We start from the raw sequence: 23,686 nt of genomic DNA on the forward strand, positions 1-23,686 counted from the left end.
CCTAGTTGGTGGGGGCGCTTCGCGCCCCCCCCAAGCCCCCCCGCGCGCGTAAGTCGTTACGCGCCATAATAGTTACGCGCCATTGTAGTTGTGTCCCTATGTCCCACCTGTGAATATAGATAGATATATATATATGGTTTTAACTACGTAAAACTTGCGAATATACAACATTCTTTGCTGTCCCATTGTCTTTGCATATAAATAGATTGTCAGGTTTACCGACTCTTGAACATGCAACATATAATGGTCCATGGGAAAACAATCTGTATTCAGATCTATACCTCATGATTCTAATGATTGCCCTTGAGCTTTGTTGATGGTGATTGCTAATCGACCATTCCCTGTCCCGGTGTCCCGGTCGTCATTTACATCCCCTGTTTCCCCCGGTGTCCCCGTTGTAGTTGTGTCCCTGTGTCCCGGTCGTCATTTATATTCCCTGTGTCCCGGGTCCCGGTCGTCATTTGTATCCCGGTGTCCCGGTCTGTATATACATTCGTTTTTTAGTTTTGTTTTTCTCCTTTATTTTTTTCCTTTTTTTTCTTTTTTAGCTTATTTAGATTTTTAGATTTTTTAGTTTTTTTATTAGTTTTTAGTTTTTTTTTCTTTTTAGTTTTTTTGTCCCGGTCGTCATTTATATCCCCTGTTTCCCCGGTGTCCCCGTTGTAGTTGTGTCCCTGTGTCCCGGTCGTCATTTATATTCCCTGTGTCCCGGTCGTCATTTGTATCCCGGTGTACCGGAGTTGTGTCCCTGTGTCCCGGTCGTCATTTATATTCCCTGTGTCCCGGGTCCCGGTCGTCATTTGTATCCCGGTGTCCCGGTCTGTATATACATTCGTTTTTTAGTTTTGTTTTTCTCCTTTATTTTTTTCCTTTTTTTTTCTTTTTTAGCTTATTTAGATTTTTAGATTTTTTAGTTTTTTTATTAGTTTTTAGTTTTTTTTTCTTTTTAGTTTTTTTGTCCCGGTCGTCATTTATATCCCCCTGTTTCCCCCGGGTCGTCATTTATACTCCCTGTGTCCCGGTGCTTTGTTGATTGCTAATCGAACATTCCTTTTGTCCTGGTCGCTTTCTCTTTGAGTGTCGTCATTTATTTTTTCTTTTTTAGTTCTTTTAGTTTTTACCTTTTTTAGTTTTTTTTAGTTTTTAGTTTTTTTAGTTTTTTACCTTTTTTTAGTTTTTTTAGTTTTTTTTTAGTTTTTTAGCTTTTTTATTTTTTTATTAGTTTTTAGTTTTTTTGTAGTTTTTGCCTTTTTTTTAGTTTTTTTAGTTTTTTAGCTTTTTTATTAGTTTTTAGTTTTTTTTGTAGTTTTTGCCTTTTTTAGTTTTTTTTAGTTTTTTAGCTTTTTTATTTTTTTATTAGTTTTTAGTTTTTTTTGTAGTTTTTGCCTTTTTTTTCTCTTTGAGTGTCGTCATTTATTAGTTTTTTCCTTTTTTTTTTTAGTTTTTTATTGGTTTTTACCTTTATTTTAGCTTATTTTTCAGTTTTTTCCTTTTTTTTAGTTTTTTTTATTTTTTTTTTTTTTTAGTTTTTTACTTTTTTTTAGTTTTTTTAGTTTTTTAGCTTTTTTACTTTTTTTATTAGTTTTTAGTTTTTTTTGTAGTTTTTGCCTTTTTTTAGTTTTTTCAGTTTTTTTTTTAGTTTTTTATTGGTTTTTACCTTTATAGTTTTTTTAGTTTTTTAGCTTTTTTATTTTTTTTATTAGTTTTTAGTTTTTTTTGTAGTTTTTGCCTTTTTTTAGTTTTTTCAGTTTTGACGTCACCTGATCCAGTTTTTTCAGGTGACGTCACCTGACACATCCATCCATCCATCCACAGACAGACAACTTATTTTTATATATATAGATATATAGTTTTAGATATATAGATATATAGTTTTTAGTTTTTTTTGTAGTTTTTGCCTTTTTTTTCTCTTTGAGTGTCGTCATTTATTAGTTTTTTCCTTTTTTTTTTTAGTTTTTTATTGGTTTTTACCTTTATTTTAGCTTATTTTTCAGTTTTTTCCTTTTTTTTAGTTTTTTTTATTTTTTTTTTTTTTTAGTTTTTTACCTTTTTTTAGTTTTTTTAGTTTTTTAGCTTTTTTACTTTTTTATTAGTTTTTAGTTTTTTTTGTAGTTTTTGCCTTTTTTTAGTTTTTTCAGTTTTTTTTTTAGTTTTTTATTGGTTTTTACCTTTATAGTTTTTTTAGTTTTTTAGCTTTTTTATTTTTTTTATTAGTTTTTAGTTTTTTTTGTAGTTTTTTGCCTTTTTTTAGTTTTTTCAGTTTTGACGTCACCTGATCCAGTTTTTTCAGGTGACGTCACCTGACACATCCATCCATCCATCCATCCACAGACAACTTATTTTTATATATATAGATATATATATATATATATATATATATATTGTGATTCCTCGGCACGCTTTCTGTTCTTACTTTCTCTATCAGCCGCAACCCTGTTTTCTTGCTGTTCTTGTGATTCCTTCGCACGCTTTCTTTCCTTACTTTCTCTATCAGCCGCAAGTTTTTGGCATAGACTCTTTGAGCAGCTTCCTCGGCTGTTGCCATTGTAGGTTCTTCAGTCATTTTACAATTAAACATTTTTCCGTCCACGATCTTCTTACAATTAAAAATTTGTCTTTTAACGATTTTCTTAAATACCTTTAATGACGTCATCGTCATAACAAACATGACGATAACTAACTTCATGACGACATGATGACACGACGTCACTCGACAAACATAACCCACAGACAACTTATTTATATATATATATATATAAATATATATATATATATATATATATATATATATATATATATATATATATATATATATATATATATATATAGATTCCTTGGCACGCTTTCTGTTCTTACTTTCTCTATCAGCCGCAAGCCTGTTTTCTTGCTGTTCTTGTGATTCCTCGGCACGCTTTCTTTTCTTACTTTCTCTATCAGCCGCAAGTTTTTTGGCATAGAGTCTTTGAGCAGCTTCCTCGGCTGCTGCCATTGTAGGTTCTTCAGTCATTTTACAATTAAACATTTTTCCGTCCACGATCTTCTTACAATTAAAAATTTGTCTTTGAACGATTTTCTTAAATACCTTTAATGACGTCATCGTCATAACAAACATGACGACAACTAACTTCATGATGACATGATGACATGACGTCACTCGACAGACATAACACACAAACAACTTATCTATATATATAAAAATAAGTTGTCTGTGGATGGATGGATGGATGTGTCAGGTGACGTCACCTGAAAAAACTGGATCAGGTGACGTCAAAACTGAAAAAACTAAAAAAAGGCAAAAACTACAAAAAAAACTAAAAACTAATAAAAAAAATAAAAAAGCTAAAAAACTAAAAAAACTATAAAGGTAAAAACCAATAAAAAACTAAAAAAAAAACTGAAAAAACTAAAAAAAGGCAAAAACTACAAAAAAAACTAAAAACTAATAAAAAAAGTAAAAAAGCTAAAAAACTAAAAAAACTAAAAAAAGGTAAAAAACTAAAAAAAATAAAAAATAAAAAAAACTAAAAAAAAGGAAAAAACTGAAAAATAAGCTAAAATAAAGGTAAAAACCAATAAAAAACTAAAAAAAAAAGGAAAAAAACTAATAAATGACGACACTCAAAGAGAAAAAAAAGGCAAAAACTACAAAAAAAAACTAAAAACTAATAAAAAAAATAAAAAAGCTAAAAAACTAAAAAAACTAAAAAAAGGCAAAAACTACAAAAAAAACTAAAAACTAATAAAAAAGCTAAAAAACTAAAAAAACTAAAAAAAAGGCAAAAACTACAAAAAAACTAAAAACTAATAAAAAAAATAAAAAAGCTAAAAAACTAAAAAAAACTAAAAAAACTAAAAAAAGGTAAAAAACTAAAAAAACTAAAAACTAAAAAAAACTAAAAAAGGTAAAAACTAAAAGAACTAAAAAAGAAAAAAATAAATGACGACACTCAAAGAGAAAGCGACCAGGACAAAAGGAATGTTCGATTAGCAATCAACAAAGCACCGGGACACAGGGAGTATAAATGACGACCCGGGGGAAACAGGGGATATAAATGACGACCGGGACAAAAAAACTAAAAAGAAAAAAAAACTAAAAACTAATAAAAAAACTAAAAAATCTAAAAATCTAAATAAGCTAAAAAAGAAAAAAAAAGGAAAAAAATAAAGGAGAAAAAACAAAACTAAAAAACGAATGTATATACAGACCGGGACACCGGGATACAAATGACGACCGGGACCCGGGACACAGGGAATATAAATGACGACCGGGACACAGGGACACAACTCCGGTACACCGGGATACAAATGACGACCGGGACACAGGGAATATAAATGACGACCGGGACACAGGGACACAACTACAACGGGGACACCGGGGGAAACAGGGGGATATAAATGACGACCGGGACAAAAAAACTAAAAGAAAAAAAAACTAAAAACTAATAAAAAAACTAAAAAATCTAAAAATCTAAATAAGCTAAAAAGAAAAAAAAAAGGAAAAAAATAAAGGAGAAAAACAAAACTAAAAAACGAATGTATATACAGACCGGGACACCGGGATACAAATGACGACCGGGACCCGGGACACAGGGAATATAAATGACGACCGGGACACAGGGACACAACTACAACGGGGACACCGGGGGAAACAGGGATGTAAATGACGACCGGGACACCGGGACAGGGAATGGTCGATTAGCAATCACCATCAACAAAGCTCAAGGGCAATCATTAGAATCATGAGGTATAGATCTGAATAAAGATTGTTTTCCCATGGACCATTATATGTTGCATGTTCAAGAGTCGGTAAACCTGACAATCTATTTATATGCAAAGACAATGGGACAGCAAAGAATGTTGTATATTCGCAAGTTTTACGTAGTTAAAACCATATATATATATCTATCTATATTCACAGGTGGGACATAGGGACACAACTACAATGGCGCGTAACTATTATGGCGCGTAACGACTTACGCGCGCGGGGGGGCTTGGGGGGGGCGCGAAGCGCCCCCACCAACTAGGTGTTGGGGTGGCGCTTATTATAACCAACATAATAATTTATATATATTTTATATATCGAAAAGTTTTATATCTTTACTGCATGTAATTTACTTGTTGATTCGCATTAATGTCACAATCGTAAATTCACTTAGTAGCTCAAAAAAATTAGATAAAGGCTACGCCAGAGATTATAAGAAATATCTTCTAATTAAAACACCATAAAATACAATTTATTCATTTAAACAGCATACGGCTAAAGTATACGTGCCACAAATTGAAAAATAAAACAACATAAAACAATGATACACATAGAAAGACCGTCAAAACGCGAATTTATTACAACAATGGATATCAGAATCAATTAAACAAGCCAACGACGTATTATGTAGACAAGAAACAGCCACATAAGAACATGTGCAAAAAATTAAAAAAATATGCCAAGGCCGGGGGTTGTTAAAACCTCATTGTAGGTTAAATTCGATGCTCTGTTAGCATCTTTCAAATGCTCTTTTTGAGTCGTATCAAGTTTTGAGCACCGGATAAGCAAGGACGTCAAATAGAGCGTGTTACAGGCAGGGTATTACATAAGAGCAGTAAATCAATAATGGATTTGGATGGATATAGTGAAACATTTATGTTATGCATTTATGTTCCTCAGCATCACAGTTTGCGAAGGAAAGTATTTCAATTAGAGGTTAAGCAGGGTTGTGTCCAATCCCTGTTAGAATGGATCGTTTTGATGGACTTGCACTACTGAACACGGTAAAGGAGATGAGCGGGGAGTGAAATAAAATGGAAGGTAAAATCTCCTAAACCTTATGTAGATTATCTGAGTGTCCTAGATAAAAATGTTTGCAAAATGAATGAATATTTGAATGTTTTAGGAGTCCACGGCGCAAGACTGGGTTTGAACTACTGTTAAGAATACTAAGTCACTTAGAATAGGAATCAATGAAGGTAAAGAGGTGGTGTTGGTTAACTAGATGGTTGGTCAAGTGGAGAGCTTCAGTTACGTTAGTACAACTATTAGTAAAGATTGTGAATGAAGGGAAGAGGTAAAAAATAGAATAGCTATGGACCAAGATGTTTTTTTCGCAGTTGAAAAAAAAGAAAAGACTGTGAGCCAGAATTAAAATATTAAAAGATACAGCATAGATATGTAAGTGGGCGCTTCGAAAGGCTGAGGAAAATTTGCTAAATGTTTTCCAGGAGAACTTTATCTACGGACTGGTTTGAGTGCCCATTTGACTGTCCATAAACCAAACAACAATCTGTACAAAAAATTGGTGATAGACTGCCAAAGATTCTTTTTCATACCTACGTGTTATAGTGACCACACCAAAGTAGTGAAATAAAGTTAATCCAACGAAATATACCAAAGCGTGGTTTATCTGTACGTGGTCAATCTGCACAAAAAATTGGTGATAGACTGCCAAAGATTCTTTTTGATACCTACGTGTTATAGTGACCACACCAAAGTAGTGAAATAAAGTTAATCCCAATGAAATATACCAAAGCGTGGTGAAAATATAATACTTTAGCAACAAACTTATAGAAACTACAACAGATAATTATGGAAATCAGGCCCCTCCAGAACAAATTATAGTATACACCTAACCTAACCAAAGTAGAGACAATATAATGATTCCGACAGCAGAGATAGGGGATATACTATTGGAGCTAGTAAGCCCTCAAGGCGCTAGTACGCACTCCTGGGTCTTGCAAAACACTATAGTACACTTGATTGTTACGTAATAGGGGAATGTTTACCTGTGTTAAGGATGGTGCATTCTCGCGTGACATACTTCTTCTTGCCCCGTGGGGAACAGCACCCACGTGAGTGATTTTTGTCTGCCTTAGGAATCGAAAGAGATTTCCCTCCAACAGAACTGTGCGCTATACAGCTGGACCAAAAAAGTCTTCGTAATATTATGATTCAGGGAAAACTTTCTAATGGAAACATTTCTAAAAATCTATGGATTTCGTGTTTCCTAACCATGTAAAAGTGCAGAAAAGAGCGCCATATAAAATGAAATAAACACTCAGGGGACATCAACTCAGAGAGGAAGAGAAAAAAAACTATTCTGTTCGACTCTTAACTAAAATGGTCCTTAAAAATCCTTTTAAAAGTCCACAACAAGTGGCATCCATGTACTGATAAAGGTAGAAAATTCCAAAACTTTTGATAAGCAATGTTGCGATGGAAATCTGACCGTAGTGTAAGGGGTAGACGGAATGTAGATATTAAGTTAAGAGCGAAGGTTATATGGAGCTGAATCGCATATAAAGTAAAAAAGTAAAAAAGTGTGTAGGCTTAGGAGCGGTTTTGAGGAACGGTTGGTGTCTATAATCAAACGCCTCGCTTTGTTATGCATGACAGAAAGCGACTGCAGTGTTGAACAAAAAGTAGACATCTATACAATGGGAGAATTAGAGTAGTGAGATGTTGTGCTCACTATTAAAGAACACCGTTTGAAATGGTTGGTTCATGTATTACGGAAACCGCCAGAGTACCTGACTCGTCAAATACTTCTAGTCGAGCCTATGAGCTACTGGAAGAAACACCAAGGAGGACAGAGGAAGAACCGGTGGAACCTGGCCAGGTCAGACCTTGAACCAATCGGGGGTTTCGGAAAACTCGGTCACAGATGGTCAACACAGTGGCTCGCTTTTGCAGAGCAGCTGGCAGAAGATTGAACAATATGGTCCAAGAAGGTCGCTAAGATCATCGATGCTGGGCGAGGTGGAAACGCCTGATTCTCGCCACAACTACAAGTAATTACAATAAAAAACATATGACTGGAAAAGGCAGAAAAAAGAAGATCTAGAATAGATCCAGGAAAGGTTGTTTCCAAGTTTTCAAAAGGTACCCAAACTCTGTGAGACCTTAACCATTATCATGGCTATTTGGTCTAAACGTAGGGTTTTCATCGAGCAGGATACGAAGAAGCTTTCCGTAACGATCCTCTGGACTAAACAAGGAGCCTTGACACTGAAGTCACCTAAAATTGTTTCTTCCTGGTATATAAAAAAACGATCAAATTATCAGAAGCCTTAATTTTATCAGTAAAAGCAGCTTTGCAGCATTGATATTTTTCAATAAAACTAGTACAAAAAAGCAACTAATTATATTTCCCATTGTTTGTTGGGTTAAAGAAAACTAGCGCTTTACTGAAAACACAGACACCAAGTATAAAAAACAAGAATGTTGATTTATTAGTTAAAAATGAGTACGTAGCCTGACAACAACAGACTAATCAAAAAGCTTTTCATAGTCTTACACCAGCTGTGATATCAGTAAATAATTAAAATTATCTTAAAAACATAAGCATAAGAATGAATGTTTTTTTTAATAACCGCGAAGTCAATAAACAGCATACAGAAATATTGGATTGACTTATCAGGTAACATATTGGTTTAACCAGCTATAATATCGATAATGAGTAACAATTTTAAATTGTAAGAAATACGTTTTAGTATTACTCGTAATGAAGATCAAATAAGCCATAAAATGAACTCAGGAAATCCGGTGATTTCTCTCTATACAACAGAGAATTTCAAGTTATGATAAAAATTTTAAAGCTGGTCCATAGTACTATCAAGTACTATCAACACCTAATACTATCAAAATGGTTTCACTTCGAACTTGTCTAGAAATTAATCATGATATGTTTCACAACCAAACAAGAGCCATTCATTGGACTGAGCCATTATGCAGAAGTTTTACCTAATTAAACGAGAAGAAAAAATAAACAACAATCCTAAAATACTTTATTTTTATATTGTAAAAATTGTCATTAATCGGCTTGCTTTTAATGTGCCAAAACTCCTATATGGTTTTGTGTTTTCAGTAAAGTGCTTCTTCTGTATAACCATACATGCATAGGGAAATATAAGTAGCTATTTTTTGTACTAGTTTTATTGATATATGTCAGACAGACTATGAAGCAATAATTTTTTGTCGCTTTAAGTTTCTTCTTCGCTCTTTACTTCCCTTATTTTATTTTTTTTAAATTAATCTTTGCCCGTTTTTAACTTAAACTTAATGTAAAAGCAACATCGAAATGATCTTTTTATTTTTTTAGGGGGGCAGCCCCCTCATATATGGAATAATTTCTGTTTATTATAAGTTTTAATGCCATTCCTTACTTTCAGTTGAAAAAAAAAAACTTTTTTTTGCCTAATTTCTGATCGTTTTTCAAATATTTCCGAGAATACCATGCTACACAAGATGGTGTAAATATTTTTGAAGGTGGACATCTTCGACAGTTAGGAAAGAGTAACTATTTGTCTACAGAAGATTTTTAAGGTTTCCAAAACATAAGCAAAATGTTGGTATGTCCAACTTATTTCACTAAATATTTCCCGCCTTCCCCTGATAGACACCAAAAAGCTTTAGACATACAGTTTGGAATAGCAACAAACAAGAACAGTTTGGATAGTAACGTGACAACTAGAAAAATATCACAGAAAAACAAAAATGCGAATAGGTGTTTAGTGCTGTGATTTCTTTATAAGCATTACAATATTTTTATTTTGTCTATTAAATAGTAAAAAAAAGTAAATAATATGAATAAATAGATGCAATATGTAATTCTTCTTTGAAGATACAACTTTCAGTGGCTCTACAACCATATGCCTACACTTCTCCAACACCTAAATGGTAAGGTGTTTTGGTCCGGGGCTTTAATTGCTCCGAAAATAGTGTACGGAACACCTCACAATTCACCAAAAAATTCACAAAAATAGAAAATTAGCAGGAAATAATCATATATAAGGCACAAAACCATGATTGAAAAAAAATTTCCGATTAAGGAATTGAACCCCTGCCATTTGATTTAAGATCTAACGTGCTAGTAACTGAGCTACGGCAGCTGATGATCGAATTCAATCTATTTGGTATAGTAGGACCATAGTTGTGTAGTCTACCACTCTTTTCACAGGGACTATGGAGGGTTATATCATCACCAGAAGCATAGTTATTGGACCAGCGGCGCCCAAAGTGTCGTTTTAGTGCTATATGGCACTTATGGAAGTTAGAACTGATAAAAGCACGTAGATATGAACAATAGCTTTCAAATGAACCATTGACCACTCTCTAAAAACTTCTGGGAGCCCAATAGCCCCTGCTTTTCCGCTTGAGATATGACACCAATAGTGCCATTTTTAGCGTCATTTGGCACTTGCATATGGTCGAATCTATAAGAAAAACGTAGATATGAGAAATAGAAATAGATATGAGAAATAGCACGCTAGTCCCACCCCTTGAGAAATGGCAAAAAAGTGCCATTGTAGTGCCTTGTGGCACTTCCAGATGGCAGAATTTATAAAAAGAGCTTTTTAATTAGCTTTTAATCATATATCCATGGAGTTCTGGTAGACCACTAGCCCTGGAAAAAGAAATCTGAAAAAATTGGAAGATCACTGGGTGCAAAAAAGTGATTTTCCTTGATGTTCATGGTGGAGGACTCTAATTTCCTAGTAAAAGGTCTTCGACTATGCTAATTCCAATCGTACACGTTCCATTTTGTTCTGACGTCATTTCTGTGGGGTTTCAGGGATTTTTTTGGAATCATCATAAAATTATTTTTGTAATAAACTTTTACTTTTTAAGATGAACCGAAATAATAGTTACCATTCCTGAATCAGTGTCAGATGGCAATTGTTTTCACTAGGCAGTTTTTTTCTAAACTAATTTTTAACTTTTGGTTAGTATGGGCAATTATTTGCTCTTTACTGTTGCAGCTATCGCTACAACCATCATTCTTGTTTTTTGGATTGTGAACACCTAGATTAGGCTTCAGCAAAATTGAACGCTCATTAATTTGGCTTGTAATTTTTCACATAAGGTTTTTTTTGCACTTTTATTAAAAGTGCAACATATTTAAATAACAGTTATTAAGTCAGCGTGTCTGGACATCTGAAATTGAGTGGACATCCGCTACCGAACTGAAAAGTGCTGTTGAATAGTTCCGCTTGCCGCATTCAAATTCATAGACCTCAATAAAAATTCAGTATTTAATCGGGTACTGAAGACTCCATTTGTCTGCTGGTTATACTGAAAGTAAAGTGAGACGGTATAAGAGGTGCAATGAATGGAGACTGATCAGAAAGTAAACCGAAAACGACGTTTCGAGGCTTTGGGATAAATTTCGTGCATGTTTGTGTTCCAAATAATATTGTCTATTGGATACAATAATGATTTATGCATTGGTAAGTACTTCTTGTTCAGCATGAGGCAGTACATATGATTTTTTCGAAAATTGAAGGCAATATCTGAAAAGGAAACGTAGTAATCTTGTGGCAAGATTCCAATTTCTGTGCTAATCACTATACTAACAAAAGAGTAGTACTATTTCGTTTTCCCACTCAGCAATATTTCCAAGTATAATGGTCAAGGACGTTTCTAGGATTTTACCCGGGGGAGGGGGATACATAAAAATTTAAATACGCATCAAAATTTTGTTTAAATACATTTTTGTTACGTTTTTACGAGCTGAAAAAATTTGAGGGGGTAACCCACCTAGTAACCCACCTTAATAATTGTGACAATTTTATTTCAGCTCCCCAACCCATATTGGGGCTGAATATAGCCCTAGGCTGTAAATGAAACTTTGATATTTTGTTGTCCTGCATTAGTTTTTATACTTATTTCTAACCAATAATAAGTTAATGTAGTCAAATAAAGTCGATTCGAGAAAATAAAACAGCTTCCTTTTGTATACAGCCCAGGCCCTTAGGGTATGCCTCTGACCTTATTAGGGGGTGAAGTCTGCTACGGAATAGCAGAGGATGCTACGGAATATACTTAATTCTAACCAATAATAAGTTTATGTAGTCAAATAAAGTCGATTCGAGAAAATAAAACAGCTTCCTTGTGTGTACAGCCCAGGCCCTTAGAGCATGCCTCTGACCTTATTGGGGGGTGAAGTCTGCATACGGAATAGACTACTGAATTGTAAAGGCACATAAAATAAGGAATAGAATGGTGATGCTTATATTTTACTAAGACGTTTCCTTCGGAGAACATAAAACTTTCTTTTCAAAAATATTGTTTGCTATGTGCACCCCAATCTAACTGGGCCATTTATAGCCCAAGTCTATATAAATTTGGGACAATTGCAACCTTAATTTTCACGAAATCTGGACTAAAACAGAAAAAAAAATGAGGCTCAATGATTAGAATTACGTATTACTATGAACTAATGAACTAGGGTTTTTCAAGGTTGATCTTGCTTCCACTTCGGTCGTAAGAGCCTTTACTAATCTGCAGAGAACTTCAGACCAGTTTATCCGTATCAGAATCCCTGCCACAGTAGTTACAGTAAAAGAGATTTGCAGCAAATATTTCTGCTTAAATCTTATAATTAATAATTAAGGTAATAGCTAGTTTTAGTAAAAACTAACTTTTCCAAGCTTTTGCTACTATTTTACCTCAGAATCGAATGTGAATACCACTAGTGAAAGCAATGCCACAATAAATATTGCCATTTTCACAGCTAATCTTATATATAAAACGTGGAAAGAAGGTGGATTAGGAGCCCCTTATATAATTTTTATAATTGACATATTTTTTCACAAAAATAAAAATCATGTTATTGCTGTGTTTTGTTTCAAATTTTGTATATATTCTAGAGCTACATCCGGCCCCACTAATGGGAAAGGTGGCTAAACTGTGACGGTAGCAACCATTATATTTGGAAAGATGCTGATTGGGGAATATAATGAAACTATTCTATTGGGTTTTTGTATGATAAACCCACTGCCGCTCAAGTTGTTTATTGATTGACTTATTATTGAACTGAGTTTTTTTCGATAGTTTCTTTCAGTTTAGCATGAGACGAGACAAAGAGAAATGACAGAATAGATGGAAAATATATAATTTGGGCTATATATTTGCACATTAGGGGAGGGGGAAGCATTTGGACAGTCTGAAGTTAGAAAGCAATTCTTACGACGTGATGTTCAAAATAATTGTACCTAACACATCAGGCATGCAGACCCGCTATATTTTACGCCCCCCCCCCCCGCCTAGCGTACAAATATATAGCTCAAATTTGTTTCTAAAGTATTATATTTTTATATTCCTTTGTCATATTTCGTTAGTATTAAGCGTCAGAGAAACATATTAGGAGAATATTAGGTAGTGGGTATATCATACAAGTACCTTCTATTGTTATAATGAAGTTTCTTCATGAATTTCCTCTTGCCGCACTGTTATCCTGATTTTTTCATTTTTACTATGCGATTTAAGTGCAAGAACTCATATGTGGAAAAATTCAATTACTTGACCTACTTAAATGCATTGTTTTCCAAGTTCTGAATAATTGATAGCCCACTACAAATTTGAAGTAGGCTATTAGCAGTAGACAGTTTACAGAATCGCGTTCGCACTGGACTAAAATTTCAGAATTGTGTCTGGTGTGGGTTATCAAACAGTTCATGGTAACGAACTGTAGTAAGGAGCGATCCGGCTCAATAGTAACCAAAACTCTAAAAATGGAATTTTGATATCAATAGCTATATCAAAAGAATCGCATTTTAATGCTGATTTAAAATATATAAGTTTCATCAAATTTAGTCTTACCCATCACAAGTTACGAGCCTGAGAAAATTTGCCTTATTCAGGAAAATAGGGGGAAACACCCCCTAAAAGTCGTAGTATCTTAACGAAAATGACACCATCAGATTCAGCGTATCAGAGAACCCTACTGTAGAAGTTCCAAGCTCCTATCTACAAAAATGTGGAATTTTGTATTTTTTGCCAGAAGGCAAATCACGGGTGCGTGTTTATTTGTTTGTTTTTTTTGTTTTTTTTTCCCAGGGGTCATCGTATCGACCAAGTGGTCCTAGAATGTCGCGAGAGGGCTCATTCTAACGGAAATGAAAAGTTCTAGTGCCCTTTTTAAGTGACCAAAAAAATTGGAGGGCATCTAGACCCCCTCCCACGCCCATTTTTTTCCCAAAGTCAACGGATTAAAATTTTGAGATAGCCATTTTGTTCAGCATAGTCAAAAACCGTTATAACTATGTCTTTGGGGATGACTTACTCCCCCACAGTCCCTGGGGGAGGGACTACAAACTTCGACCAGTGTTTACATATAATAATGGTTATTGGGAAGTGTACAGACGTTTTCAGGGGGATTTTTTGGTTTTGGGGGTAGGGTTGAGGGGAGGGGGCTATATGGGAGGATCTTTCCTTTTAGAAATATGTCATGGGGGAAGAAAAGTTCAATGAAAAGGGCGCAGGGCGCAGGACGAATCTGGTCACGTTAGAAAAAAACGTCAAATTCAGAGCTTAATATACAATGCTGGGTGTTCGGAGCCTCTCTATTATGGAGTATAATTTGAAAATAACACAACTATACGAGCGATAAAACATATATACCACAACCATAACTCAATTAACGAAAGAACTGCTAAGAGATAATACAACTATAAAGCGAAAACAGGTGAAAACTAACGGGAGAATAAACGAACTAAGAGGTGGAAGGGGCCCAGAGAAAAAATATAATCCTTTTCCAATTTTGAGCCTAACTTCCGCAAAGGAGTAATAATGTCAGAAGCCCCGAAATACCGAATTATTTTCTTTTTCCTATAAGACCGGGGTACATGAAACAGAAACTTACAATAGCGGAAATATAATATACACAATTCAGCCAGATCTTATCTTTTTTTCAGGATAGGTGAAATACCACATAGGAAAAGTATTGAATGGTCGCAAAAACTAGTGTATAGCAATGCAAGCGCTTTTCGATAATAATGACCACGATTAGCTACTATTTTACCATAACCCACTTTAAGTTTTCTTTAATATGCAGTACAATATTGATCCTAAAAGCTAGTAGATTCCAATAAATATGAATGCTTAACCGCCGCAAATCAGAGGCACAATGGATGGAGAAGTTAGAACGCGGATTTCAAATGGGCATAGACTTTGCATTAAAGACTCGGTACTCACACTTATCAATATTCAATGACAGACCAACAGTTTTGAAATGTTATGAAATAGATGATACGGAATTCGAGAGGCTAGATCTAGAACGGCTATATCTAGAAGTATATCATCCGCATATGCAATACAAGAGACATTTACCAAATTACAAAAAAGAAAGGGCATAATTTTGTATAACACACTGCGGATCCAAATACTGAAAAGATACGGTGAAAGAACACCACCTTGACGCACTTCCAAGCGGGTTGGAATATTCCCATAACAATTAGAGTGAAACTTAACCGAATATGGGAATCAAACAGTTCGTGGTAACGAACTGTAGTAAGGAGCTACCCGGCTCAATAGTAAACGAAACTCTAAAAAACGGAATTTCGATGCTAAAAGATATATCAAAAGAATCGGATTTTTATGCTGATTTTAAATATATACGTTTCATCAAATTCAGTCTTTGTCATCAAAATTTACGAGCCTGAGAAAATTTGCCTTATTTTGGAAAATAGGGGGTAACACCCCCTAAAAGTCATAGGATCTTAACGAAAATCGCACCATCGCATTCAGCGTATCAGAGAACCCTATAGAAAAAATTTCAAGGTCCAATCTACAAAAATGTGGAATTTCGTATTATTTGCCAGAAGACAAATCACGGGTGCGTGTTTATTTGTGTTTTTTTTTTTTCCCCAGGGGTCATCGTATCGACCAACTGGTCCTAGAGTGTTGCAAGAGGGCTCATTCTAACGGAAAGAAAAAGTTCTAGTGCCCTTTTTAAGTGACCAAAAAAATTGGAGGGCACCTACGCCCCCTCCCACGCTCATTTTTTCCCAAATTCAACGGATCAAAATTTTGAGATAGCCATTTTGTTCCGCATAGTCGAAAACCATAATAACTATGTCTTTGGGGATGACTTACCCCCCACAGTCCCTGGGAGATGGGATGCAAGTTGCAAACTTTGACCAATGTTTACATACAGTAATAGTTACTGGGAAGTGTACCGACGTTATCAAGGGGATTTTTTGGTTTGGGTGTTGGATTCAGGGGAGGGGGCTATATGGGAGGATCTTTCCTTGTAGGAATATTTCATGGGGGAAAAGAAATTCAATGAAAAGGGCGCAGGACTTTCTAGCATTACTATAAAAAAAAAACAATGAAAATATAAACACGAAAAAGTTTTTTCAATTGAAAGTAAGGAGAAACATTAAAACTTAAAATAAACAGAGATTATTACGCATATGAGGGGTTCTAGAAATACTTTAGCATAAAGAGTGAGGTATTTAGGAGGAGATAAATACTTCGCTGTTTATGCTAAAAAAAAATTTAAGTAATTTCAGCTATTTATTCTACGGCCTTTCTGATTCAGGGGTCATTCTTAAAGAATTGGGACAAAACAAGATTTAGTGTGAAGAGCAAGGTATTAACGAGGGGACCAACCCTCTCATATATATAATCAAAAATATAAGAATATAAAAGTTTGTTACGTAAGTTAATTCTTAAGTTACGTATTTTGTTTACTAATAAAAACGTTCGTTAAAAATTAAAAGATCTAGTTGCCTTTTTAAGTAACCGAAAAATTGGAGGGCAACTAGGCCTCCTTCCCCACCCCTTATTTCTCAAAATTGTCTGATCAAAACTAAGAGAAAGCCATTTAGCCAAAAAAAGAATTAAAATGCAAATTTCATTTTAATAATTTATGTACGGAGAGCCAAAATCAGACATGCATTAATTCAAAAACTTTCAGAAATTAAATAAAAAAAAACCAGTTTTTTGAAATGAAAGTAAGGAGCGACATTAAAACGTATAACGAACAGAAATTACTCCGTATATGAAAGGGGCTTTTCCTCCTCGACATCCCGCTCCTTGCGCTAAAGTTTGATTCTTACTCGCAACTCTACTTTTTAAAACAATAAAAAACTTTAGCGTAAGGAGCAGGGTGTCGAGGAGGAAAAGCCCCTTTCATATACGGAGTAATTTCTCTTCGTTTTAAGTTTTAATGTCGCTCCTTACTTTCATTTCAAAAAACTTGTTTTTTTTATTTAATTAAATATAAACACCAAGCATTCCCAAATCAAATCAAAGAGTAACTTTGGTAATCTCATTAACATTTACGTTAATTTTTGATCCCATTAAGTTTTAATATCGCACTTTATTTTCGTGTGAAAAAAGTTTTTTTCCATTTATTTTCCGTCTTTTTCTTAATTTGCTTGTAATAAGCGAATTACCGACTGGACAGTACGTTGTTTAAGAATATAATTTTTTTTAGCGTGAGAGTTTCCCAACGAAAACTGTTGGATTTCTATGTCTCAAAAGCAAGGCCGTATCCAAGATTTTTGCTCGGGGGTGGGGAAAGGTTACAAAAAGTTGCTGCTTATGCATTGTAGCGACCTCAATCAAGAAGTGAAGTCTGGTTAATCCTAACACAGTATACCTAAATACGATGAAAGTATAATATTTTATTTGCAAAATTTTGGAAATTACAACAAAATATGGAAAGTGGGCCGCCCAGAACGCGTTATATTAAATATCTAACCTAACAAAAAGACAAACTCTGTTTATTAAATACTTCATTAAAATATACCTATATAGTACTTTCTATCACTGTGCCTAATTGTCTCCGAATTCAGACAGACAAACCTGTTTTACGCAGGCAGATTAGATCGAACTTTTTGTGTGGGGTTTCTATACATAAGTACTAATACGTAAGTACAAAAAAAAATTAAAATGCATTAAAATTTGCTTATATGCATTTTGCTACTTTTTTACGAGTCAGAAAATTTTTTTGAAAGGAGGGGTCAAACTCTGAAACCCCCCTCGATATGGTATTGCCCGGAAGGTAGGGTCCAGCTACCTTTTCCTTAAGGGATGAAAATCTGGAAAAAGTACATAAACTGTATTATTATCAAAAAATATGACATTTGTTGCAATTTTTCCTATGAACTTAGCTTCCCCACCTTGAAACTTTCGGTAGCGCCTTCTACAAAAAAATGTGTGAAAGTATCCCTGATAGTACTCTTTACTTTTTAGGGTATTAATTTGTGAAACCTTGACATTTTGGTCTAATTTAGCTTAAAGTTATAGCTCATTAGCACAGAAATGGCGAAAACGCCCTTTAGTGGTGGCGCAATTTCATATGCTGTTTAAATATGGCATCAGAACCAGAAGGTTATGTTTGAATAGACCGTCTCTCTATTTTTTACAATTATTTCGAGAGGCCCCTGAATCCCTGAGAATAGTACAACCCTAAAAAGACCCCAGGAGTGAAATCTGGCGAAAATAGGCAATATTTTAACACTTTTTCAACGGAACTGTAAGCATTTTTTTAAACGACATTCGGTACTAGATAAATATTTAATCCTAATCATCAGGGTGAATTGCATTCGTCTCGGTTTCACTACTAATACTAAAAACTCACCAAGCCACCTGAGGCCATCACAGCTACGAACACTCCTCCTCCATCCCAATCTATTCAAAGCCTCCAGCAATGGTGGTCGCATAGATACAGACTCTACATCCTTATTTGGGCCTGATTTCTAGGCCCATTCTCTGATTTCTTAAAATGAGCCTGATTTCTAGTGCTTTATTGGCGTGGCTCCTTACAACAAAATCGTTGGAAAGAGTACCTTCCTATAATTTAGTGATTTAGACAGCTAGAAATCTGCAAAGAAGTTGCCAATCACCAAAATCAACTAGTCCCACTGAAACCTTTGTGTGTGCTCTATACAATTTATGATGGATTTTGACAATATGCTCATAGATAAGACTCATTTTATCTATGCTGAGTCTTATTAGCGTTGTTTCAGGGGGTTTCTAAGGGGTGGGGAAGGCGCAGTTGCCCCTCCAATAATTTGGAGAAAATAGCTATTATATAGCCCATGCCCATTGACTATCCAAATATGGTGACCCTCTTGCATTGCCCCCCCCCAACAATAATTCTTAAGCTACTCCATTGGCTTTTATCTAATATTTCGAATAGTCTAAAACAGGATTGTCTGTAAAACTAGAATAAGAAGCATTTTAAAATGTCCATTCGATAGGAATAAAGTCCAAGTTACCAGACTTAGAAGGACTTAGTGAATAACAAAAACAAGAAACAAATAAAAACATACGAAATCTGTTCTCAACATAATGTTGAGTTAGCAAATCGTCCAATTTATTCTGTTCTTTTAGATGCTGAGCCTAGCTGTTTACTTCAGTTTTATAAACTTGGCACTAGCTAGCTATGGAAAAGGAATGTCTAAGCTTTATCTGCCTGCACCTCCAGGTGAAAGACCCCCTTGTGCCAAGGAAGGAGAAACATATTGTGATGAAGTTGACTATTATCCTGCGTAAGTATATGTTCGCCCTTCGGATTTAGTGCCCGAAGCTAAATAGGGTTGGCATAGTTGCAGATAAGTAGACAAATTATTTTAGTGTTTGGTATGTCACGGTTGGGAGCAATTGTTGTTCTTTTTATTATTAATTTTTTTTAGCTTTTAAAAGTATCTCGTCACTTTGCCTTTGTAGGAGATAGTGTTTAAAGTTACAAAATAAAATAAAGAAAAGGGTTTGACGCCCCTTTGAAAAGTTCAGTGATGCGGAATATTGCTGAAAAAAATGCTAACATCAACTAAAGCTTAAAGAAGAAATAGCAAACTCTGTCATTTAACCACGCCACAAGTCTAGAGATGCAAAGGTCACATTTATTAGTGTGTATTATCTATTGCTCCTGTTTAAAACGGCAAAAAGTGCCAAAGCAAGTATTATTACAGTAGACTTGCCAATTAAATGTTACCCAATATTTAGGTGACGCCTACAATCACGACCCAAGTGAAACTTTCTCCTTTTGTACGTCCAACTTTAATTACTAGTCCAACAAGTATTAAATATCAAGTCATTCCTTGATTTTTTTTTTTTTTTTTTGCTGGTTCATTATGTTTGATATTTGAGACAGTAAATCGTATTCCAGTCTACTCTCGAGTTGAAGCTTGTGATAAAGTGGCGAATGAAATTAAGATTTATAATCCTTTGTGAAAGTCTTGTAAAACCTTGGTCCCGCTGGGAAGAACAAAATGGTTGACCTTTTTTTTATTCTCCTAAATTTCTTTAGGTTTTAACCCACACGCTTTTTCTGGGTCTGAAGATAGTTGCGGTTTCGAAACTAGAAGCTCAAAATCTAAAGCCGAAATTTAAAATACCAGTCTTGATTTTTATCAAACCCAAAAAGAATTTATTTTTGGAATTTATGTTTTGCAAGTGATTGCTGAACTGACTGCTAACTTGAAAAATACAAGAGTGGAAACTGGCACTAGTGTCGACAAAAACCACCACCTCCATCTAGCGTTTGATATCTCTTGTTAATTTGTTAGTGTATCAATAAGATAAAAATGTATAGCTAGTGTAATTCACAGAATTAAGTAGTAAATGTATCAAACGCAACTGAGCAACATCTGATTTATATTTTTTTTTTTTTTATTGCGTCGGATTAATGACGCTTCTTGACTGATAAGGTCCTTGCATCGGCCCTGTAGTATGTTGCTACAGCCAGTTTTAATCTGTAGATCCCGTACTACTAGGTTGAGGCCAAACCCACCGCACCACCCCAGGAAAACCTGATCTCTAAGAAAAACACAATTGCGAATTTCGAAAAAAAATACCAAGAAATGCCATATGCTAGATCGCGTTGGTGATTTCCACGTTGACGCTGATGCCAGTTTGTTTCATTTTTTGGCAAAAGATCGCTAATATTAGTTTCTCAGCTTATTAAATTTTCCTTCCTTTTCCTTGCTCTGTTGGTTTCGTAACATCAATCCCATGTACCTGACATGCGCCAACGGGACATGAAAATACTGCTTTTGCTGGTAGACTTTTGCCACTCGTCGTGAACACGAGTGTTGTCCTTGAAATGAACCAGTATGACTCAAAAGTGAGTTAGCTCCAATTGCAGAGGAAAATTTAAACTTCTTGATGGATCCAAAAAATGGGTATGATTATATTAAAACTTAATACAGCTTGATACGTGTTTGTGCTTTAGTCAAATGTATCAGGTTCAGGAAGTAAGTTGAGCTTGTGGATACCATATAAATAAAATAACCAAGCTCAACAAATTTTTCCTAGGCATATTTTAAGCATATAAATTAATTATCAGTGCAATTTATATAACACTTCTTGCAAACATTGATGCCTGTGTATGTTGGGAGTATTGACAAAAAGGGGTGTGTATGGTGGGAGATTGGCAAAGGGAAGCTGGTGAATAATATTATTAATTTGGCTGCGTTCAGTGAATGATTCAACTTACAAAAATAATAATAGGATAAAAAACGATACCCACTGAAAATGGAGGTATTTTTAGCCTAAAAAGCAAAATTATTTTCAAACTCTCTAATTAGCCATGTTACCTTGTTTATTGCTCTATTTTCCCCCTTCATCAAGATGTCTCCCTAGCTTCATACATAGAAATTAAATAAAAAAATAGTTTTTTTAACTGAAAGTAAGGAGCGACATTAAAACTTAAAACGAACAGAAATTACTCCGTATATGAAATGGATTGTCCCCTCCACAATCCCTCGCTCTTTACGCTAAAGTTTTTAATTGTTTTAAAAAGTAGAACTGTGGCAAAGAGTCAAACTTTAGCGTAAAGAGCGAGGGATTGTGGAGGGGACAATCCATTTCATATACGGAGTAATTTCTGTTCGTTTTAAGTTTTAATGTCGCTCCTTACTTTCAGTTAAAAAAACTTTTTTTTTTATTTCTGAACGTTTTTAAATTAATGCATGTTTGATTTTGGCTCTCCGTACATAAATTATTAAAATGAAATTTCCATATTAATTCTTTTTTTTGGCCAAATGACTTTCTCTTAGTTTTGATCAGACAGTTTTAAGAAATAAAGGGTGGGGAAGGAGGCCTAGTTGCCCTCCAATTTTTCGGTTACTTAAAAAGGCAACTAGAACTTTTAATTTTTAACGAAGGTTTTTATTAGTAAAAAATATACGTAGCTTAAGAATTAACTTACGTAACAAACTTTTATATTCTTATATTTTTAACTATATATATGAGGGGGTATGTCCCCTCGTTAATACCTCGCTCTTCAAACTAAATCTTAAGTTTTATCCCAATTCTTTAAAAATGACTCCTGAATCAGAAAGGTCGTAGAATAAATAGTTGAAGTTACTAAAAATACTTTAGCTTAAAGAGCGAAGTATTTATCTCCTCCTGAATACCTCGCTCTTTATGCTAAAGTGTTTTTAGAATCCCTCATATGCGTAATAATCTCTGTTCGTTTTAAGTTTTAATGCTACTCCCTACTTTCAATTGAAAAAACTTTTCATGTTTATATTTTCATTGTTTTTTTAATAGTAATGCTAGAAAATCCTTCGCCCTTTTCATTGAATTTCTCTTCTTCCATGAAATATTCCTCCAAGGAAAGATCCTCCCACATAGCCCTCTCCCCTCAACCCCACACCCAAACCAAAAAAGTCCCCCTGAAAACGTCGGTACACTTCCCAATAACCATTACTGTATGTAAACATTGGTCAAAGTTTGTAATTTGCAGCCCCTCCCCCAGGGACTGTGGGGGAGTAAGTCATCCCAAAAGACATAGTTACTGTGGTTTTCGACTATGCGAAACAAAATGGCTATCTCAAAATTTTGATCCGTTGACTTAGGGAAAAATGAGCGTGGGAGGGGGCCTAGGTGCCCTCCAGTTTTTTTGGTCACTTATAAAGGGCACTAGAACTTTTCATTTTCGTTAGAATGAGCCGTCTTACAACACTCTGGGACCACTTGGTCGATACGATGGCCCCTGGGAAAAAGAAAAAAAAAAAAACAAATAAATACGCACCCGTGATCTGTCTTCTGGCAGAAAAATACGAAATTCTGCATTTTTGTAAATTGACCTTCAATATACGCTGAATGCGATGGTGTGATTTTCGTTAAGATCCTATGACTTTTAGGGGTTGTTTTCCCCTATTTTCCAAAATAAGAAAAATTTTCTCAGGCTCGTAACTATTGACGACAAAGACTAAATTTGATGAAACTTATATATTTAAAATCAGCATAAAAAACTGGTTCTTTTGATGTATCTTTTAGCATCGAAATTCCGTTTTTTAGAGTTTCGTTTACTATTGAGCCGGGTCGCTCCTTACTACAGTTCGTTACCACGAACTGTTTGATAATGTGAAAAATATTACTATTGTGTCATAACTCATTAGTGCTGTCATCACCTGGAGAGCAGAGCTGTGACAGACTGAAATAACGAGCCAAATTGCATGTTCCTTTCATGAGATGAAATTGAATTACTGCCTAAAAGGAAGAAGATGAATAATGATATTTCCAACTGCTGGGAGAGGAAAGTTTCAATTGGAATTTTAATAACTTTTCTAAAGCAAAGTTTTTCTGATGGAAGTAAAGAGCGAAGCTAAATGGGTTACTGCTACTAATGCAAATAGCTAATTTCTGTCGTTTTTCAATATAGGGGGCTCCAAACCATATAAAGCACATAGACCATATCCGGTGGTTTATTGGATTTCCCAGACTTCGGGTAAGAGATGTGAAAAAAATAAAAAATAAACTTAAAAGTTGACAGAAAAATAGAAAATGCATTTAACTTCCTGCTTCATGTTCTGGAACTGACGGATCCTGTGTGAATAAAACAGATACAGGCAAAGTATAATCAAAAGTCGAATTTCTATAACAAGTTAAATTCTTGCTCCAGAAAAAATGTTGGACAACTCGGTGCACAGTATACAAAATTGCTAATGC

General features: G+C 34.6%; 1 protein-coding gene across 1 annotated transcript in view; it reads left to right on the plus strand.

Annotated features, from left to right (window-relative positions):
• Positions 1-11,017: 11,017 nt before the first annotated feature.
• LOC136032076 (uncharacterized) overlaps positions 11,018-23,686 on the plus strand; it is a 37,332-nt gene continuing 24,663 nt past the window's right edge. Inside the window, exons 1-2 of the mRNA XM_065712199.1 lie at positions 11,018-11,217; positions 19,118-19,275. Of these exons, the coding sequence (XP_065568271.1) occupies positions 11,203-11,217; positions 19,118-19,275 (173 nt within the window). The 5' untranslated portion in view covers positions 11,018-11,202. The remainder of the gene's footprint in view (positions 11,218-19,117; positions 19,276-23,686) is intronic.

This window comes from Artemia franciscana, chromosome 10, assembly GCF_032884065.1.
Source record: "Artemia franciscana chromosome 10, ASM3288406v1, whole genome shotgun sequence".
Lineage (NCBI taxonomy): Eukaryota > Metazoa > Arthropoda > Branchiopoda > Anostraca > Artemiidae > Artemia > Artemia franciscana.